Below are 19629 nucleotides of genomic sequence, written 5' to 3' on the forward strand. Positions count from 1 at the left end.
ATTTTAACAAGTAGTTTTCTGAAAAGTCTTAAAATTCTTAAAATTTCTTAAACCGACATCCAAAAATTCTTAAAATTTTCTGAAAAGTCTCAATTTTGAGACTAAAGGGATTCGAACCCCCTCCCATTTGAGTCCTTAACGCCTTAACCACCATATCACTTATGTTGTTGTGATAATATGCTACTATATTTATATATATTGTTTTGTTTTGAATTCTTTTTACAAGAAACAAATTTGCACGTATTCCAAATTTTTTGTGGTATTATATTTTAAATTGTGTCAATTAATTACTTAGTCAATGGCATGTGGTTTTTAATTTTTCTATTTTTTATTTGGTCACTTACATGGTAGGGCTGGAAAAAATTCCCGAAAATCCCAAACCAAACCAAAAAAATCCCAAACCCAAACCGAAAAATCCCAAACCAAAACCATCTTGAAGTTCGGGAATCCCATCCTAAAAAATACCGAAATTTTCGATATGGGATTGGTTTCCAAATCCCATTTGTTTGGTAATCCCGAAAAATACCGAAGTATTCGGTTTCCTATTGACTTTTGGGTTTTGGTTCTTGAAAACCATTGCCATGGTTGCTGACTACTCTTCACAATACACTTACTCTACAAATAGAGATGATGAAGATAGTGAAAATTTTGAACCTCATAGGAACTCTATGTGGTACTAAGTCACTCATGTATCTTACCATGCAATGTATAAAGTGTAAAATATTGTACTAATTCATTATATATAAATGATTATGGTGTGTTTAAACTTCTTTCATTAATTACTACATATTTTCTACATTCACAATGTTTGCCAGCTCGCTATATAATCAACTTAAATCAGTTAAATCCATCATGCAATGCATTTCCTTCCAATTTTTTGTGATAAACTAATAGATAATTGACTAAATAAACATCCTGCAAAGTTTCAATAAAAATTTCCAAGTTTTTCTTACAATTTCTGTGGTTTCCATGTAATTTTTATCGATATCGATATTTCCATCGATATTTCCATCGATATTTCCGTGTTTTCGGACTACCGATATTACCGATATTTTCTTCCTTGGTCTTAGCCCACTCCCCCCCCCACCCTCTAGTGTTGATAATATCGTTTATTAAAATAAATAAATAAATAAATAAAGTAAACATGTTGTATATACATTGTCCAATGAACGGCTGGATCGATTTGGTTTAATTGATGTATGAATTATCTTGGCAATATCAACGGTTGAGTCTAACCAAAAAGACAACGTATATAATACGTTGAAGAAGATACATATTGTAGAGAATGTAGACATCTTTGTATTTGCCGTCCTTGAAAATGTATATTATACACAAAATACATTGTATCAATTTTCTTTTGGCAACTCTGGACCTCACTGATCCAATTGTCTTCTGACAGAAACCATGGGAAAATAGGTCAAGAAAAGTACACTATTTTCCTATTCAACTTTCTCAGTAACCAAACAAGAGGTCAACCAAATCCAAACTTTAACTGAGCGAAGAGTACGAGGTTGCTCTCCTGCCCTTTCGTTCTAAAACCTCATAAACAGACATTTAACAGGCTTTGAGGACTCCGAAACATCATAAGTGTTGACATGCATTTCAAACGTACTAATTAATCAGCTGCATTATCTCTAATCCAACCTATAATTTCCTTAAACAAAAATTTTAAAAAAAAAATCACACTCTATTTTCCAATTGCTTTCAGGGTTTTCTAACTTCATCCCATGGAAGATTGCTTGTCATCATCTAAGGTAATCCTGATTCTCATCTTTTCACATCACTCTAACAGGTTTTTTTTCAATTTATTGTTTCTTAAAATATTTCATTTTTAGTTTTTAGTTTTAGTCTCGTTCATTTTCCAAGAAAACAAATAGAGGGATGGATTAAAATCTGAAAACCAACTGAAATTTAATAGATTTCTGATAGGAGCTTGTGATTTTTTATTTTTTTGGTGAACAAATTTTAGTTTTTTTTTATTGGTGCATGAATTTTAAATCCTAACAATTGTAAGAAAAATGTTGAAAACATTACTTGCTGTTGCAACATGCAGAAGTCTCAAAAGGTGGTTGGATTTGAAGGTCCATACCGGCTGCTATATTGTTCGAGCAAGGGTGACAAAGCAGGAGTGATGCGCGAGCTAGAGAAAGGGGTGGAGCCAGATTTAGCTGACTATGATAAGAGAACAGCTCTTCACTTGGCATCCTGTGAAGGCTGCACTGAGATTGTTGCTCTTCTTCTTCAGAAAGGTGCTGATGTGAACTCCACAGATCGGTGGGGCCGCACTGTAAGTTCAACAGTGTTTTTGCCATTGATGCGTGAATTTTTTCGATTTGGCTCATAAGAAGTACTGAAGCATTTTCTACGACATAGGATCACCATATATATATATATATATAGATTGTCACAATTTGTTTGGTTAAGACTGTATGATCAAAATAAAGGAACAAAGAAATTGATCAACAACAACAACAACAACAAAGCCTTTTCCCACTAAGTGGGGTCGGCTATATGAATCCTAGAACGTCATTGCACTCGGTTTTGTGTCATGTCCTCCGTTAGATCCAAGTACTCTACGTCTTTTCTTAGAGTCTCTTCCAAAGTTGTCCTAGGTCTTCCTCTACCCCTTCGGCCCTGAACCTCTGTCCCGTAGTCACATCTTCGAACCGGAGCGTCAGTCGGCCTTCTTTGCACATGTTCAAAATCACCGGAGCCGATTTTCTCTCATATTTCCTACAATTTCGGCTACTCCTACTTTACCTCGGATATCCTCATTCCCAATCTTATCCTTTCTCGTGTGCCCACACATCCCACGAAGCATCCTCATCTCCGCTACACCCATTTTGTGTACGTGTTCATGCTTTACCACCCAACATTCTGTGCCATACAACATCGCTAGCCTTATTGCCGTCCTATAAAATTTTCCCTTGAGCTTCAGTGGCCTACGACGGTCACACAACACGCCGGATGCACTCTTTCCATCCAGCTCGTATCCTATGGTTGAGATCTCCATCTAATTCTCCGTTCTCTTGCAAGATAGATCCTAGGTAGCGAAAACGATCGCTTTTTGTGAGCTTCGCTAGATTGCTCCGGTCATTAGTGTGGATAAGTATATAAATGGATAGAGATAGGAAAGCAAACACAAGATGTACGTGGTTCACCCAGATTGGCTACGTCCACGGAATAGAAGAGTTCTCATTAATTGTGAAGGGTTTACACAAGTACATAGGTTCAAGCTCTCATTTAGTGAGTACAAGTGAATGATTTAGTACAAATGACATTAGGAAATATTGTGGGAGAATGATCTCGTAATCACGAAACTTCTAAGTATCGGAGTGTGGTGTCGTCTTGACTTGCCTTATCTGTCTCATAGGTAGATGTGGCATCTTCTCTGGAAGTACTCTTCCTCCATCCAGGGGTGGTATCTTTAACTGGTGGAGATGCACAAGGTAATGTATCAATTTCACTTGAAGCTTACTTGTAGTTTCAGGCTTGGTCAAGCGCGATACAAACCATGTAGTAGGAGTCCCCCAAGTCGCCGAGCTCGGGGGTCTGCTGAAAGAGGTGACAGACAAGGTAAGCAATCAGAGCTCCGACTGATTGTTCACCTTCTCCCCATCTTGCAGCAGCATGAAGGATAAAGAGAAGAAAAATGAGAAGAGATGATATGAGATACTTTTGCTTTTGAAGAAGTAACTTTCCACAGGCTTATTCTTGAACTGAGCTGGAGGGTTTTCTGGTTTCCTCCAGAGTATAAGGCCGACTGAAGAATTTGAGGGTCAAAACAAGTCCATCAAATCTAGAGTACGTTCCACCCTGCTGATATGGGATACTTTTGCTTTTGACAGAGTAATGAATGTATCGGCACGTGTGATGTTACGCTTGTCTCCACATGTTTCCTTGTATCCTTCGCACTTGCCCTATCTGTTCCTCAAGCAGATGCGGAATCTTCCCTGGAAACATAAGATGTTGAAGATGAGTACTCGAGAGCAATGCCAGGTAAGTAATCAGGTAAGGGGTTCCAGGCAGTCAGTTCCTGGCTGGAAGCTTGATTCCAAGTGCTGACTGATTGCTCTCTTTCTCCTTGTCTTGCAGGTAAAAACAAGGCCAAAAGAAAAGACAGGGAAAAAGCATGATATGGGATACTCTTGCTTTTAACCCTGATGATATGAGATATTCTTGCTCTAGTATAGCTTGTTTGCAGAGGTATTATCGGGGGGAAAGAAAGCTGAATATTTCGAAAGGCTTCGTTGGGAGTGCCCTCTCAGATATGATGAAGGGTTGAGCATTTTTGCAGGTCTGCCTGTCCGTTGGGGATGGAGGTCGACATATATAGGAGTCTCCCTAACAACAAGTAGTAATGCTATTCCTTTACCCTGCTTGGTCATAGCACGATAGTGGGAGCTGCCAGTTTCACATGTTTTAACTTTGTCAGAGCACTTTGAAAAAGTGGTCTGTGGTATCTGGCTCTCGAGATTCGGAGAACGATGCCTCTTCGATTTTTGAGAAAGCAATCATGCTGGGGGTATGACTCTCGAGATTCGGAGAGCAGTGTCTCTTCGATTTTTGAGGAAGTAATCATGTTGGGAGTCTGGCTCTCGAGATTCGGAGGGCGGTGCCTCTTCGATTTTGGAGCAAGCAATCTTGTTGGGAGTGTTGTCTCGAATGTGAGTAAAGGTTGGGCATGTTTGCTAGTCTACCTTGCCACGAAACACAAAGGTTGACACACAGGGACTTTCCAATTATCCAGCAATGGTACTGTTCCTTTACCCTCTCTTCGATTTTGAGAAAGTAGTCATGTTGGGAGTCTGGCTCTCGAGATTCGGAGGACGGTGCCTCTTCGATTTTGGAGCAAGCAATCTTATTGGGAGTGTTTTCTCGAATGTGAGTAAAGGTTGGGCATGTTTGCTAGTCTACCTTGCCACGAAGCACAGAGGTTGACACACAGGGACTTTCCAATTATCCAGCAGTGGTACTGTTCCTTTACAGTTGTGGGTAATAATATGGTAGCTAGACCTTCAAAATTTATGTGTCTAAACTTTTGTTAGTGCTGTTTCTTTGCTATTCTTTTACCTTTCTTGGTCAGAGCGATGTAGTGGGAGCTGCAAGCTTCACGTGCTCAACTTTGGCAGAGAACTTTGGCAAAGTTATTTGTGGTACCCATGAGCTATTGTTGCGTGTGGGAAGTGGGTGATTGAACAGTAAGATTCATGTGCTTTCTACTTCACCAGAAGTCTTCGACAGAATGCCCATAATTTCTGCAAAGCTGAGTGTGCGTGTGACAGGTGCTGACAAGGCTAGAAAAGTAGGTGCCTCTTCGATTTCTGAGATCGGCCCTCGTGGTCTCTGAGCAGCCCAGCTTTTGAGAAAGCGAGCGCCTCTTCGATTGATTCGGAGAACGATGCCTCATCGATTTTTGAGAAAGCAATCATGCTGGGGGTCTGGCTCTCGAGATTCGGGGAGCAGTGTCTCTTCGATTTTTGAGAAAGTAATCATGTTGGGAGTCTGGCTCTCGAGATTCGGAGGGCGGTGCCTCTTCGATTTTGGAGCAAGCAATCTTGTTGGGAGTGTTTTCTCGAATGTGAGTAAAGGTTTGGCATGTTTGCTAGTCTACCTTGCCACGAAGCACAGAGGTTGACACACAGGGACTTTCCAATTATCCAGCAATGGTACTGTTCCTTTACCCTCTCTTCGATTTTGAGAAAGTAGTCATGTTGGGAGTCTGGCTCTCGAGATTCGGAGGACGGTGCCTCTTCGATTTTGGAGCAAGCAATCTTATTGGGAGTGTTTTCTCGAATGTGAGTAAAGGTTGGGCATGTTTGCTAGTCTACCTTGCCACGAAGCACAGAGGTTGACACACAGGGACTTTCCAATTATCCAGCAGTGGTACTGTTCCTTTACCCTTGTGGGTAATAATATGGTAGCTAGACCTTCAAAATTTATGGGTCTAAACTTTGTTAGTGCTGTTTCTTTGCTATTCTTTTACCCTTCTTGGTCAGAGCGATGTAGTGGGAGCTGCAAGCTTCACGTGCTCAACTTTGGCAGAGAACTTTGGCAAAGTTATCTGTGGTACCCATGAGCTATTGTTGCGTGTGAGAAGTGGGTGATTGAACAGTAAGATTCATGTGTTTTCTACTTCCCCAGAAGTCTTTGACAGAATGCCCATAATTTCCGCAAAACTGAGTGTGCGTGTGACAGGTGCTGACAAGGCTGGAAAAGGCTGGAAAAGTAGGTGCCTCTTCGATTTCTGAGATCGGCCCTCGTGGTCTCTGGGGAGCCCAGCTTTTGAGAAAGCGAGCGCCTCTTCGATTTTTGAGATCGGCCTTCGTGGTCTTTGAGCAGCCCAACTTTTGAGAAAGCAAACGCCTCTTCGATTTCTGAGATCAACCCTCGTGATCTCTAAGCAGCCCAGCTTTTGAGAAAGCAAACGCCTCTTCGATTTCTGAGCAGGCGCCTCTTCGATTTCTGAAGCTTCGTCGAGTGCAGATTTTTATAGGGGCTGGCATTAAGTTCCAAAGCACACTTGAATCTCCACCAGTAGAAGCTTCATTCTTGCACTTCTAAGATCTTGATTTGTCCGACCTCTTCTCTCTTCAACACCTTTGAAAATGTCTGGCCCCTCCGACCGTCGTTTTGACTTGAACCTTGTTGAAGAGGCAGCCCCGCCTTCTCCAGACAACATATGGCGCCCATCCTTCGTCTCCCCTACTGGTCCTCTTACCGTTGGGGATTCCGTGATGAAGAATGATATGACCGCTGCGGTGGTGGCCATGAACCTTCTCACTCCCAAAGATAACAGACTACTTTCCAAACGGTCTGATGAGTTAGCTGTTAAGGATTCGCTGGCTCTCAGTGTTCAGTGTGCAGGTTCTGTGTCTAATATGGCCCAACGCCTATTTGCTCGAACCCGCCAAGTTGAATCATTGGCGGCTGAAGTGATGAGTCTCAAACATGAGATTAGAGGGCTCAAGCATGAGAATAAACAGTTGCACCGGCTCGCACATGACTATGCTACAAACATGAAGAGGAAGCTTGACCAGATGAAAGAAACTGATGGTCAGGTTTTACTTGATCATCAGAGATTTGTGGGTTTGTTCCAAAGGCATTTATTGCCTTCGTCTTCTGGGGCTGTACCGCGTAATGAAGCTCCAAATGATCAACCTCTGATGCCTCCTCCTTCTAGGGTTCTGTCCAGTACTGAGGCTCCAAATGATCCCCCTCCGGTGCCTTCTCTTTCTGGGGCTCTACCGACTGCTGAGACTTCTCCTAAGCAACCTTTGTGAAGGCTCCCTCTTGTGTGCTTATTTTGACTCATGTATATGTACATATTTGTAGCTTATCGGGGATATCAATAAATAAGCTTTCCTTCATTTCAACGTATTGTGTTAAATACACCAAAGCCTTCTTCGCTAAGTTCTTTGAATTTTCTTTTGTTAAAGCTTGTATGTTGAAGCTTTCTGAGTGGAGCATGTAGGTTGGGGTAGTGTTCCCTTAATTTCCCGAGTGAGGAAAACTTCTCGGTTGGAGACTTGGAAAATCCAAGTCACTGAGTGGGATCGGCTATATAAATCTTAGAACGCCATTGTGCTCGATCCTGTGTCATGTCCTTCGTTAGATCTAAGTACTCTAAGTCTTTTCTTAGAGTCTCTTCCAAAGTTTTCCTAGGTCTTCCTCTACCCCTTCGGCCCTGAACCTCTGTCCCATAGTCGCATCTTCTAATCGGAACGTCAGTAGGCCTTCTTTGCACATGTCCAAACCACCGTAACCGATTTTCTCTCATCTTTCCTTCAATTTCGGCTACTCCTACTTTACCCCGGATATCCTCATTCCTAATCTTATCCTTTCTCGTGTGCCCACACATCCAACGAAGCATCCTCATCTCCGCTACACCCATTTTGTGTACGTGTTGATGTTTCACCGCCCAACATTCTGTGCCATACAGCATCGCCGGCCTTATTGCCGTCCTATAAAATTTTCCCTTGAGCTTCAGTGGCATACGGCGGTCACACAACACGCCGGATGCACTCTTCCACTTCATCCATCCAGCTTGTATTCTATGGTTGAGATCTCCATCTAATTCTCCGTTCTTTTGCAAGATAGATCCTAGGTAACGAAAACGGTCGCTCTTTGGTATTTCTTGATCTCCGATCCTCACCCCTAACTCGTTTTGGCCTCCATTTGCACTGAACTTGCACTCTATATATTCTGTCTTTGATCGGCTTAGGCGAAGACCTTTAGATTCCAACACTTCTCTCCAAAGGTTAAGCTTTGCATTTACCCCTTCCTGAGTTTCATCTATCAACACTATATCGTCTGCGAAAAGCATACACCAAGGAATATCATCTTGAATATGTCGTGTTAACTCATCCATTACCAACGCAAAAAGGTAAGGACTTAAGGATGAGCCTTGATGTAATCCTACAGTTATGGGAAAGCTTTCGGTTTGTCCTTCATGAGTTCTTACGGCAGTCTTTGCTCCTTCATACATATCCTTTATAGCTTGGATATATGCTACTCGTACTCCTTTCTTCTCTAAAATCCTCCAAAGAATGTCTCTTGGGACCCTATCATACGCTTTTTCCAAATCTATAAAGACCATGTGTAAATCCTTTTTCCCATCTCTATATCTTTCCATCAATCTTCGTAAGAGATAGATTGCCTCCATGGTTGAGCGCCCTGGCATGAACCCGAATTGGTTGTCCGAAACCCGTGTCTCTTGCCTCAATCTATGCTCAATGACTCTCTCCCAGAGCTTCATTGTATGACTCATTAGCTTAATACCCCTATAGTTCATGCAATTTTGTACGTCGCCCTTATTCTTGTAGATAGGCACCAAAGTGCTCATTCGCCACTCATTTGGCATCTTCTTCGTTTTCAAAATCCTATTGAAAAGGTCAGTGAGCCATGTTATACCTGTCTCTCCCAAAAGTTTCCACACTTCGATTGGTATATCGTCTGGGCCTATTGCTTTTTTATGCTTCATCTTCTTCAAAGCTACAACCACTTCTTCCTTCCGGATTCGACGATAAAAAGAGTAGTTTCTACACTCTTCTGAGTTACTCAACTCCCCTAAAGAAGCACTCATTTCATGTCCTTCATTGAAAAGATTATGAAAATAACCTCTCCATCTGTCTTTAACCGCGTTCTCTGTAGCAAGAACATTTCCATCCTCATCCTTGATGCACCTCACTTGGTTTAGGTCCCTTGTCTTCTTTTCCCTTGCTCTAGATAGTTTATAGATATCCAACTCTCCTTCTTTGGTATCTAGTCGTTTATACATATCGTCGTAAGCCGCTAACTTAGCTTCTCTGACAGCTTTCTTCGCCTCTTGCTTCGCTTTTCTATACCTTTCACCATTTTCATCAGTCCTCTCCTTGTATAAGGCTTTACAACATTCCTTCTTAGCCTTCACCTTTGTTTGTACCTCCTCATTCCACCACCAAGATTCCTTTTGGTGTGGGGCAAAGCCCTTGGACTCTCCTAATACCTCTTTTGCTACTTTTCGGATACAACTAGCCATGGAATCCCACATTTGGCTAGCTTCCCCCTCTCTATCCCACACACATTGGGTGATTACCTTCTCTTTGAAAATGGCTTGTTTTTCTTCTTTTAGATTCCACCATCTAGTCCTTGGGCACTTCCAAGTCTTGTTCTTTTGTCTTACTCTTTTGATATGTACATCCATCACCAACAAGCGATGTTGATTAGCCACGCTCTCTCCTGGTATAACTTTGCAATCCTTACAAGTTATACGATCCCCTTTCCTCATTAGAAGAAAATCTATTTGTGTTTTTGACGACCCACTCTTGTAGGTGATCACATGTTCTTCTCTCTTCTTAAAGAAGGTGTTGGCTAAGAAGAGATCATATGCCATTGCAAAATCCAAGATAGCTTCCCCATCCTCGTTTCTCTCCCCAAAACCATGGCCACCATGAAAACCTCCATAGTTGCCTGTCTCCCTGCCCACGTGTCCATTTAAATCTCCTCCTATAAATAACTTCTCCGTCTGAGCAATTCCTTGCACCAAGTCTCCAAGATCTTCCCAAAATTTCTCCTTCGAACTCGTATCCAACCCTACTTGAGGTGCGTACGCACTAATCACATTGATAAGTTCTTGTCCTATTACAATCTTGATTGCCATGATTCTATCTCCTACCCTCTTGACATCTACAACATCTTGTACCAAGGTCTTGTCCACGATGATGCCAACACCGTTTCTCGTTCTATTTGTGCCCGAATACCAAAGTTTAAACCCTGAGTTTTCTAGATCCTTTGCCTTACTACCAACCCACTTAGTTTCTTGTAGGCACATAATATTTATCCTTCTCCTCACCATAACTTCCACTACTTCCATAGATTTTCCCGTTAAGGTTCCTATATTCCACGTTCCTAAACGCATTTTGCTCTCTTGAACTCTACCCTTCTGTCCTAGCTTCTTCACCCTCCCCCGTCTAATAGGATCAAAGTACTTCTTTTGTGTGTCCCGGGTAAAGTTAATAGGAGCATATGCTCCCAAACAACTTTGAGTGGAGTCGTTCGAAAAGAAGTTTCTATGGCCCCCTTGCTCATTTAACACTGCATCCGGGTGCCGATGGAGATACAGCGACCCTTGCTCACTTATCACTGTGCTCAGGCCACACAGCGCGCCACTTACGGGTGACGCCCTAGCTTTAGCGCGATTTTGTTCTGGATTCATTTTCATAAGGATTCGACGTGATCATGGAGTGCCGGCTGTCGACTACCTGACGCCCTCCCCCTCCTCCTTTATCCGGGCTTGGGACCGGCCATGTAAGACATAGGCGGAGTTAAAGAAATTGATCAAAAGAAAAATTATATTTTCTCTTTGCGGATGTTGCAAATATCTTTTTCTGGATTTTCCCTTATACCATAATCTCTCTGTTGTCGAATTAATACCAATGGTTTGAGGCATTTGCTGATATGAGTGATCTTTTGCAGCCACTATCAGATGCTCGTAGCTTCAGTCACGAGGCGATTTGCAAGATATTGGAGGCTAAGGGTGGAATAGATCCAGTAATTAACTTTCCTAATTCATACACTTGTCTTGTCAAGATTAACAGATGACCAACTTCTTTGTTTTCCATGTAGTCTGCAAACTGCATTTCTTTTGAAATTATTAATATATAGGCATTCTTACATATTGAATATACGAACTTATTGGAAAATGTTTATATCTTAAAGGTAGGGCTTGATTCCCAGCTTCCATGCTATGAACTTGATCACAGAGAGGTGAACATGGATGAAGCAGCACTTATTGGAGAGGTAAATTTTGTTAATTCTATTTCTTCTGGCAGTAATCAATTTGAATCGACTTCAGCGCATTTTCGGTTCTAACTTTGTTCAATAGGGATATATATGTGAAATATCTAACCTCTGGACCTACGCATTCTTGGTTTTATATCCCGTTCGCAATACTGCATTTACTTGAATTACATAGCAATGCAGGGATCATATGGTGAGATTTATTTAGTGAGGTGGCGCGGTACAGAAGTTGCTGCTAAAACAATCCGCTCGTCCATTGCTTCCAATCCAATAGTGAAGTGAGTTTCTCTATTTATGCATATCTTTGATCTGATGGTTTGTTGTCATCTTGTAGATGCCAGAATTAATAGATCAGTTAAAGTAAAAATAAGTCATCCATAAGCTTATAATGAGTATAAATTCGATACAAAGCTTCAGAGAGTTGTAAGTTTCTCTTTTTCTTTATTTTTCGATTCAAGAAAGTTGAACTAACTTTTCTAAATGCAGGAATATCTTTATGAAGGAACTCGCTTTGTGGCAAAAGTTGCGCCACCCTAATATCGTGCAATTCCTTGGTGTTTTGAAGCACCCTGACCGCTTGATCTTCCTTACCGAGTATCTTTGCAATGTTAGTAATTCAATCTTTTAACTTCTTTCCTTTGAAATTCATGTTCATGTTTCTTACACCAATGTGAATGCACCAGGGAAGTTTGCATGATATATTGAAGAGAAAAGGAAGACTTGATCTACAAACTGTAGTTTCTTTTGCTCTAGATATCGCCAGGTCCGCATTTATATACTACTGATATGTGCTTCTGTAATATAATTTTCCATCTCATACTGTGATTCACCGGTGTTGATGTAATATAAGTGATTGTGGAAGCCTGTTGAGTATATAATGCGTACTTACACTGAGTAACTTTGCATCACAGAGGCATGAATTATCTCCATCAGCATAAACCGCGCCCTATAATTCATCGGGATTTGACACCAAGGTACAGCTCGAAAAAATTGTAAATGCATTTTTGTCAAAATACACGACTTTCAGCTTAGCACAGCTCTACGGATTTTGTTCTGCTAATTCTTCTTCTTTGTTCTATAGAAATGTTTTACAAGATGAAGCCGGGCGCCTCAAGGTCACGGATTTTGGCTTAAGTAAAATTGCACAGGAAAATGATGTATCGGGTTATAAAATGACTGGAAGAACAGGTTCATGTAAGACACGTCTTTTTGCTCAAAATCAAGTATCCCTAGATATTTTGGTACTTGTTCTGATCTGCTCTAATCATATTTGCTAGATCGTTATATGGCACCTGAGGTTTATCGTCGAGAATCATATGGAACAAGTATTGATATCTTCTCGTTCGCTCTCATAGTACATGAGGTGAGCTTATAAACTTGTGTCTCAAGTAAGCCTTTCTAACAAACACGAACGTTATTTCTGGTATATCGAGGTTGCCCTTTCAGAATGTCATACACAGTTATGTTTTTTTTGTTATAGATGTTTCTCGGAGGACCACCTAATCTGGCAGAGGATCCAGAAAAAATTGCAGACAAGCGCGCATATGAGGATTCTCGACCACCTCTCTACTCTTATTTGTACCCCGAACCAATCAGGACGTGAGTGTTCTTGGACTAGTTGAATATTTCGCCATAGCAGATTCTTTAACAACCATTAGAATAAAATTTACAGATATAAACTTGTTTAGTTTCTGGTGCTGAGAAAATGCAGTTAAAAAGTATGTCTGCATGTACAAATTGTTCGCTTAAGAACTCATTGCTCTCGAATTTGTTTCCAAACTTGCATCTAAAACTAAACTCATTCCACCAATGCAAGCAAGATTTAGCAACTAAACCTAGTAAGTTTAGGGCTCTTTCGGTATTGTCGTGCTTTTAAAAAAAAAAAAAATTGCTTCTGCTATTGTGTGAGGATAATCAACTATGAAATTAAGCGTTTTAATTGTATAATGAAGGCTTCTGAAAGAATGCTGGCACCAGAATCCAGATTGCCGGCCGACGTTTGAAGAGATTATTGTGAAGCTGGAGGAGATTCAGGATAAGTTAAAGAACAAGAGGAAAATGGGTACGTGTAGCGGTGTTTGTGTCATTTCCTAAAGGATCTATGGAAGTCTTATACATGTCAAGAAAGCTCATCCTTCTTTTTTGTGTGTGTATGTATATGCATGTGGTATTTTCTGTATAAACTTGTTTACGAGATTAGTAGCTACCTTTTTTAATGTTTTGGTTAATATTGGTTGGAACCAGGTTTTCTGTATAAACTTACCTTTCCAAACTCTTTCAAATAGTACCGAACATTATATTATATATTTTCTGTTTGAAGGTAATCAACGATTCGTCTGGGTGGTGTAGTCGGTTATCACGCTAGTCTCACACACTAGAGGTCCCCGGTTCGAACCCGGGCTCAGACATTTATATTATTTATTTATTTTTTGTTTATTGGAAAGTTTTAAGATGAATTGAAATTCATAGGCTTCTATTGTACGAAATGGACGAAAGTAACCCTCAGTCTAACAAAATAATTGATAAAGCTGGCAGTTGAGAGACGTCGACACAAATTGAAAATTTACAGGTGCTCAGAACCAAATTGAAAGTTTAGAGGACAAAATGAAATAGGCCTGTATGTCTTCTTCATGTGATGTGATCTATCAAAACTTGCAACGAGGTTAAAGAACTTATTTCTTTCCTTCATCATTTATAGTGGATTGGGAGGCCAACTATCTACATACAACAACAACAACAAAACATAATCTCACTAAGTGTGGTCGGCTATATGAATCCTAGAACGCCATTGCACTCGGTTTTGTGTCATGTTTTAAAAAAAGAAGAAGAGCTAAAGTATGACATGATGATATATATATATATACACATATGAAACATAATCTTGTGCTGGAACAGACATGACAAAACTAATAAGGTTCCTTGGTTCTCATAATTTCTATATTTACAAATTTCTACCTCAAGGCTCAATCACCGTATAGATGATGTACAGTGCAAGAAAGTCGTAGGTCTGCAGACTCGCGGAGTTATGTTTCGGTGCCTGTATAACGTTTGTGAAGATAATTGCAGCTGACTTTCTGATCCATCTAAGACTTAAGGCCTAGGCTGCCCATTTTGAAACTGCTGCTCAGACTGGATCCTTCCTTTTGCAGCAAGCCGTGCGCGGATTAATTTTTCGCTTGCAAGGGCCTCCTGTACGTTGTTTCGAACTGAGTTGCAAAGGTCGTCAAGGGCAAGCATGGGAAATGGCTCCTCAATCAGAACACCCACCTGCAGAATTTGGAAAATGAACACGAGTGGCATTAGTATTCCATTTCAGGTGGAAATGCTGTCGGAAGTTTAGGGTAGTATACCCATACAAGTGATCAGGCAGAGGCAACTCATATCACAGTAGCAGATACGATTCTTTCGAATATTCTGCCATCAGCATTCAAGAATCCAGTTCATTAACCTTTTTGGAGAATGAAACAGTACAAGACTAGATATTACTTTTAGAATTCCACAATTTGCTTCAAACAATTCTCGTCATCCTAGACATGTATTACAGCAGTAAAAGCTGGTGTTCCAGAATGAAACATATATGAAGTAACGATTGATAGTTTCAGAGTGAAAGTGCGATCCCGGATGTGCCTTTCTATTGGTCTAATACAAGATTAAAAGACTAAGGTCACAGGAAATCTGTTTGAGACCTCAGTTACAGTCTCATCAAAACCATTGTCGGACACCATTGGTCCCATTCTGTTTACACGAAGAATGACTTTTCTAATCATATTAAAGGAAGAAATATGAACTATGCAGCACTGAAAAGGGAACATAACATAGCAGGGAGAGAAAGGAACACACTTGTTCGATGCAGAACAGTGAAGCTGCACTGATGAAAGTAGCGGGAACCACAATCCAGTGGCAATCATCCCATAGGATAATAGGTAGAGTGAGATGCCAGAGGACTAGAAACCTTGAGGTCAAGCGCGTATAAGACAGAGGGATGGGAGTACCGATTAGCTGTTCACATATGCCAATTCCTTCATGGAAACAAGAGATCTTTGATTGCTGCATAATGATAAGGTAAGATACTGATTAAGTTTCTTCATCGGTAATAATATTGATTTACACCTGCCAATTGTTTACTGTAAATTTATTCAAGAAACTATGTCACTAGTAATTTTGATTGAACTTATGCACCAGAAGGATCATGAGAAAAAAAAAAAAAAAACATATCAAGTAAAATAGTAATCTGAGACTGCCTTATTAATAAAGGGAAGGGATTACCAACATAATTCTCCTCGATTCCTCCAACTTGAGCAATTGGAGGCTCCAGGAGATGAACTGAATAATGCAGCCGGGTCGATGTTTTGAGTTCAAAACTACTAGCAGATCATCAACTTCAAGCAAATTTTGGAGGTCTCGTCCAATATCTGAGCCATAAATGACATGACACTGCACTTAAAAGTTAACCTCTATCAAATAATTGCAGTACCAATATCAATCTGATCAAAGAACAGCTTCAAAGAAAGAACAAGAAACAGAATCATGTTTTTTCTTCAGCTTGGAAAAATCAACGAAACAAAAGGTTAGGCTCTAGCTCGTGTTATAGTTAACCGTGCATTTCTTTACCGATTGCACATTCACATTGGGATTACTTTTCAATGATCAATTTCGTGTGCTTTCATCTTTTTCTCAGTAATTTGCAGCCTATTAAAAGTATAATACAACCAAATAGAATAGAATAAGGCATGCAAAGTTTCTAACAAGACTACATTTCAAATCCGAAAGCCACAAACCTTCAGCGCAACAGGGAAGGCCACAATATACTGCAAAAGTGCCTTCTTGAGCTGTGCATCACCCGAAGTCTCAACACTAGAAATGATCTGCCTCGCGAAATCATTAGCCCCTGCAATCACCTCAGTCCATGCCTTCCTCCCTTCTTCAAACCTCGAATACGAAGCCTCTGTCCTGAACACCAGCAACAGCGCCAATGCCGGCGCTGTGAGCTGGTATGGCAAAGATGAGGACCTCAACAACGGGAAAATTCCCGGAAGCAAGTCCAACGCAACTGCTGTATTATAGCTAGCAATCACCACAGCTACCAAAGTAAAAGCAATCACCGGCGGTATCAAAGACAAGATGACTCTTGACGAAAGGCTTGAGAACAAGTGCCGGAGATGGCGGTAGGAGCTTCTGTGATGCATCCATTTCTCATGGTCATAAAGTATTCTGTGCTGTCTCATTCCACGCTCTTGCGTGCGGTCTGCCCAGTCGGGTATGATTCGCAGTATTGAGATCAGGGTTTGGACCGGAGAGGAAGATGATGGCGGTGAAGGGTTTGGGGTTGGGGATTGTGAGCAGAGGAGCTTGAACTTGAGGGTTTTTGGTCCGGAGGGAAGGTTTGGAAATTGTAATGTGGGAAAGTGTTGGGGGTGGACAAGTTGGAAGAGAGTGAGATTTTGGGGGAGAGTTTGATGGGGTTTCTGGATTGTGTCAGCATTTGGAGGAGCTAGGGTTTGGAGGGAGAGGGAAGAAGGAAGGAGCATGTTAGGGTTTCACAGAGGGAGGGAGTTTTAGTTGGAGAGGGAGGGAGGGAGTGGATGAGTTAGTTAAATAACGGTTATGTGTGAAGGAGGTTTTTACACATTTTCAAATTTTAGTTGGACTAAAAATTTGATGCTTTTAGTTAGGAAGGGGGGATGCTGGTGGGACTCAAGAAGGGTGACAGGCTAATCTGCACCGTCCATCAAATTGCGACAGCAATTAGCTTATTAAAAATTTTGAAAATATGTTTGGTAAAATTAAAAAAAAAAGTGCTTATTTAAAAAACTACTATCAATGACAACAAAAAAGTATAGAAAAACAGAAACAAGGTTTACCATGCTTCTAACAAAATTGTTTTATTTTTTCAAAGCATAGTGAACATGCCCCATCTAATGAAAATTTCAAATGACGAGTATAGCCCCGCATATTTTACAAAATAGCAACATTTGCTCCTGCATTATTCTCTTTGGCAATTATTATATCACATTAAATATCATATCTTTTTTAGTCACTTAACATATTCACTTGAATTTTATATAAAAGTTTACCACACATTTATACTGTTTTTTTTGTTTGTTAAAAACACTTTCACAAAAAATGTTCATCAAACATTCTACAACTTTGTTTTACAGATATTTATTATTATAGCACAGCATAATAGTTCTTTTAAAAAATGCAGCAATACCAAACTAGCTCTTAAGAGGCTAAAATCCGTCACTAAAAACCGGCACGTAATGGGAGGGTGCCCAAGAACTCTTCCATCACTCCAAGATATCATATTGTTCCGAGGTGAGACAAATTGAGTCCTAACATTCCGGACCAGGATCCTCTCCTGAGCAGATGGAGAGGATCCTCCTGACCAGACTCATCGGGCCGTTCATTTTTTATCCAACGGCTAGTAACAGGGGGTCCGTCTAAAAATTATAATAATTATAGTTGTTGGATAAAAAATGAACGGCCCGATAGGCCTGGTTAGGAGGATCCTCTCCATCTGCTCAGGAGAGGATCCTGATCCTAACATTCCACTCGCTTTTGTACCCCCAACGCCCTCGATCCCTAAATATCCATTTGAAAAAAGAGATGAATAGATAGGGCGGAGCCAGCTGAAGGAAGGAGCTAAGATTCGCTACACCACTTTATTGGCGCTTTCCCTAAGGTAGCCCTTTTGCCCCTTCCTGCGGAGTTTGAGGCCAATTGCACAGTGAAACCTGGCTCTGATACCAATTCTTAGGAGTGTGGGTAAAATTTGCACCTAAAACCAGCTCGTAAGGAAATGGTGCTAAGAGCTCTTAACCACTCCACGATAATCTATTTCTCCGATGTTGGACAATTGGGTCCTTCAACCCGGGATTGTACGATTTATAACACGTAATATAGTGAACATCATAATCATATCCGCACTGAGTTGGGTTCTATATCAGCAGCAGGGAGAATGTCATACATAAAACCAAACATGAAACTATCTTTCTGCAAAAGGTACACAAGGTCCAAATATCACCCCATAGAAACTTAACAGAACTGTAACATCATTCTCAGACCGACGATCTTTCTATACAGAGTCAACTGCCCATTAAACTAAGGACGGTCCTTTGCATCAGTAGCGCCCAGCTTCTCGATTTTGCTTTCCTGAGGTGGACTCTTTGATCTGAAAAGGAAGTCCTTAACAGAACCTTCTGCAGACTGTATAGCTTTCTTAATCTGCCATCACAAATTGGTGCAATTAGACCTCAAAACAGTTATTATACAGCCAATGACAATCACTAATTACTAATGACGGAATGACAAGGCTTTTAAGCAATTCATAAGTCTAGCAGGCATGGTATTTTAGAGGTTGGGTAACAGTTCCATGCGCAAATGCCTTCATTGATGTGCAAGACATAGTAAAGTTTGTATGCCTATAAAAAACAGTTTGGCAACCCCGAAAGCTTACGGGTTACTGACGGTCTTTATCAAATATTATGGCTGTTACTTTTAACTTTAACCTCTTTTTGATCTCCCTGCCACCCCCAATCGTTCCTAACTGACTAAAAATGCTCCTCCGTACATTCAAGGAAGAAAAAAGAAAGTGCTCGATAATCTACACGGCTTAGGAGTCCAATACCATTCCTAAATCACATTTTCTACAGCTTTTTACAATACCATTTTCGTCTTAAACAATCAAATCTCAATGACAGAAAAATCGCTCTGAGTATCTTGAGCAATCAAATACTAAAAATTTTGCAATTAAAGAGTGGTAACTATACAAGCAGAAAACTACCCAAAATCTCACTCACATTATCATTTTGCTAAAAAGATACGAACAAAATCGACGCAGAGCCAAAAAACAAAAAACCCAATTAGTCCAATTCCATAACCCACAATTCATTCTACAACAAGCAACTGTAAATCGAACCCGAAATCGAAAGACCCCCATATTTGTGAACTAAAATTACACATCTGAGAAGTTAAATCGCAACCCAAAGACTAATTATTCCTTTTCTCCCTACCCTTTTCGCAACAATATCAAAGTTTGATTACAGAAGATGAAATTGCGGGAAGAAAAAGGAACTTACAGGGTCGAGAGCGTTGGGCTCGGAGCCGTAATCAGCAGTCAAGAGGAAATAGGCAGCAGTGACAGTGGCCACCATGGTCGTCCTCCTCACCAGCCTTTCGGTTTTTGAGTTCATATCCTTTTGCCTTCGCTTTCTCTCGGATTCTCTGGAAAGATTGGTTTAAAGATGGAGGCTTTTGAGAGTTGGTTTTAGAGAAAGTGAGGATTTTTCATTTTTGAGAAGGGAAGAAAGTAGAAGGAATTGGAAGCAAAATGGGGTTTTTTTTTATTTT

The 19629-nt window shown here is 40.6% G+C and overlaps 3 protein-coding genes and 1 non-coding gene across 5 annotated transcripts; 2 read left to right on the forward strand and 2 right to left on the reverse strand.

Moving 5' to 3' along the window:
- The first annotated feature begins 1471 nt into the window (after positions 1 to 1471).
- LOC103431696 (serine/threonine-protein kinase 12-like) lies at positions 1472 to 13604 on the forward strand. 2 transcript variants are annotated; one of them, XM_008369876.4, is made up of 13 exons: positions 1472 to 1608; positions 1709 to 1754; positions 2054 to 2287; positions 10957 to 11031; positions 11200 to 11280; positions 11464 to 11558; positions 11767 to 11887; positions 11964 to 12043; positions 12192 to 12254; positions 12362 to 12474; positions 12558 to 12643; positions 12761 to 12879; positions 13233 to 13604. In XM_008369876.4, exons 2-13 carry the CDS (start codon positions 1728 to 1730, stop codon positions 13372 to 13374), a joined length of 1236 nt encoding a protein of 411 aa, XP_008368098.4. In that variant the 5' UTR covers positions 1472 to 1608; positions 1709 to 1727; the 3' UTR covers positions 13375 to 13604. The 2 variants fall into 2 exon arrangements, with proteins under 2 accessions (XP_008368098.4, XP_028961535.2); XM_029105702.2 differs by lacking the exon at positions 1472 to 1608 and having other exon boundaries at positions 1616 to 1754.
- Positions 13605 to 13614: 10 nt separating this feature from the next.
- Positions 13615 to 13688, forward strand: TRNAV-CAC (transfer RNA valine (anticodon CAC)). Its single transcript has one exon. It is a non-coding gene; the product is annotated as a tRNA-Val (tRNA).
- Positions 13689 to 14108: 420 nt separating this feature from the next.
- Positions 14109 to 16885, reverse strand: LOC103401948 (voltage-dependent chloride channel 1, chloroplastic). Its single transcript, XM_029105703.2, has 4 exons — positions 16059 to 16885; positions 15547 to 15714; positions 15121 to 15327; positions 14109 to 14547 (listed from the first exon to the last, which is right to left on the reverse strand). The coding sequence occupies exons 1-4, from the start codon at positions 16806 to 16808 to the stop codon at positions 14371 to 14373; spliced, it is 1302 nt and encodes a 433-aa protein (XP_028961536.2). The 5' UTR covers positions 16809 to 16885; the 3' UTR covers positions 14109 to 14370.
- A 1313-nt stretch (positions 16886 to 18198) lies between these two features.
- Positions 18199 to 19613, reverse strand: LOC103431698 (uncharacterized). The gene is made up of 2 exons (XM_008369877.4): positions 19359 to 19613; positions 18199 to 18504 (listed from the first exon to the last, which is right to left on the reverse strand). Exons 1-2 carry the CDS (start codon positions 19470 to 19472, stop codon positions 18382 to 18384), a joined length of 237 nt encoding a protein of 78 aa, XP_008368099.3. The 5' UTR covers positions 19473 to 19613; the 3' UTR covers positions 18199 to 18381.
- Between the last annotated feature and the right edge of the window lie 16 nt (positions 19614 to 19629).

This window comes from Malus domestica, chromosome 07 (assembly GCF_042453785.1).
Source record: "Malus domestica chromosome 07, GDT2T_hap1".
Taxonomy (NCBI): domain Eukaryota; kingdom Viridiplantae; phylum Streptophyta; class Magnoliopsida; order Rosales; family Rosaceae; genus Malus; species Malus domestica.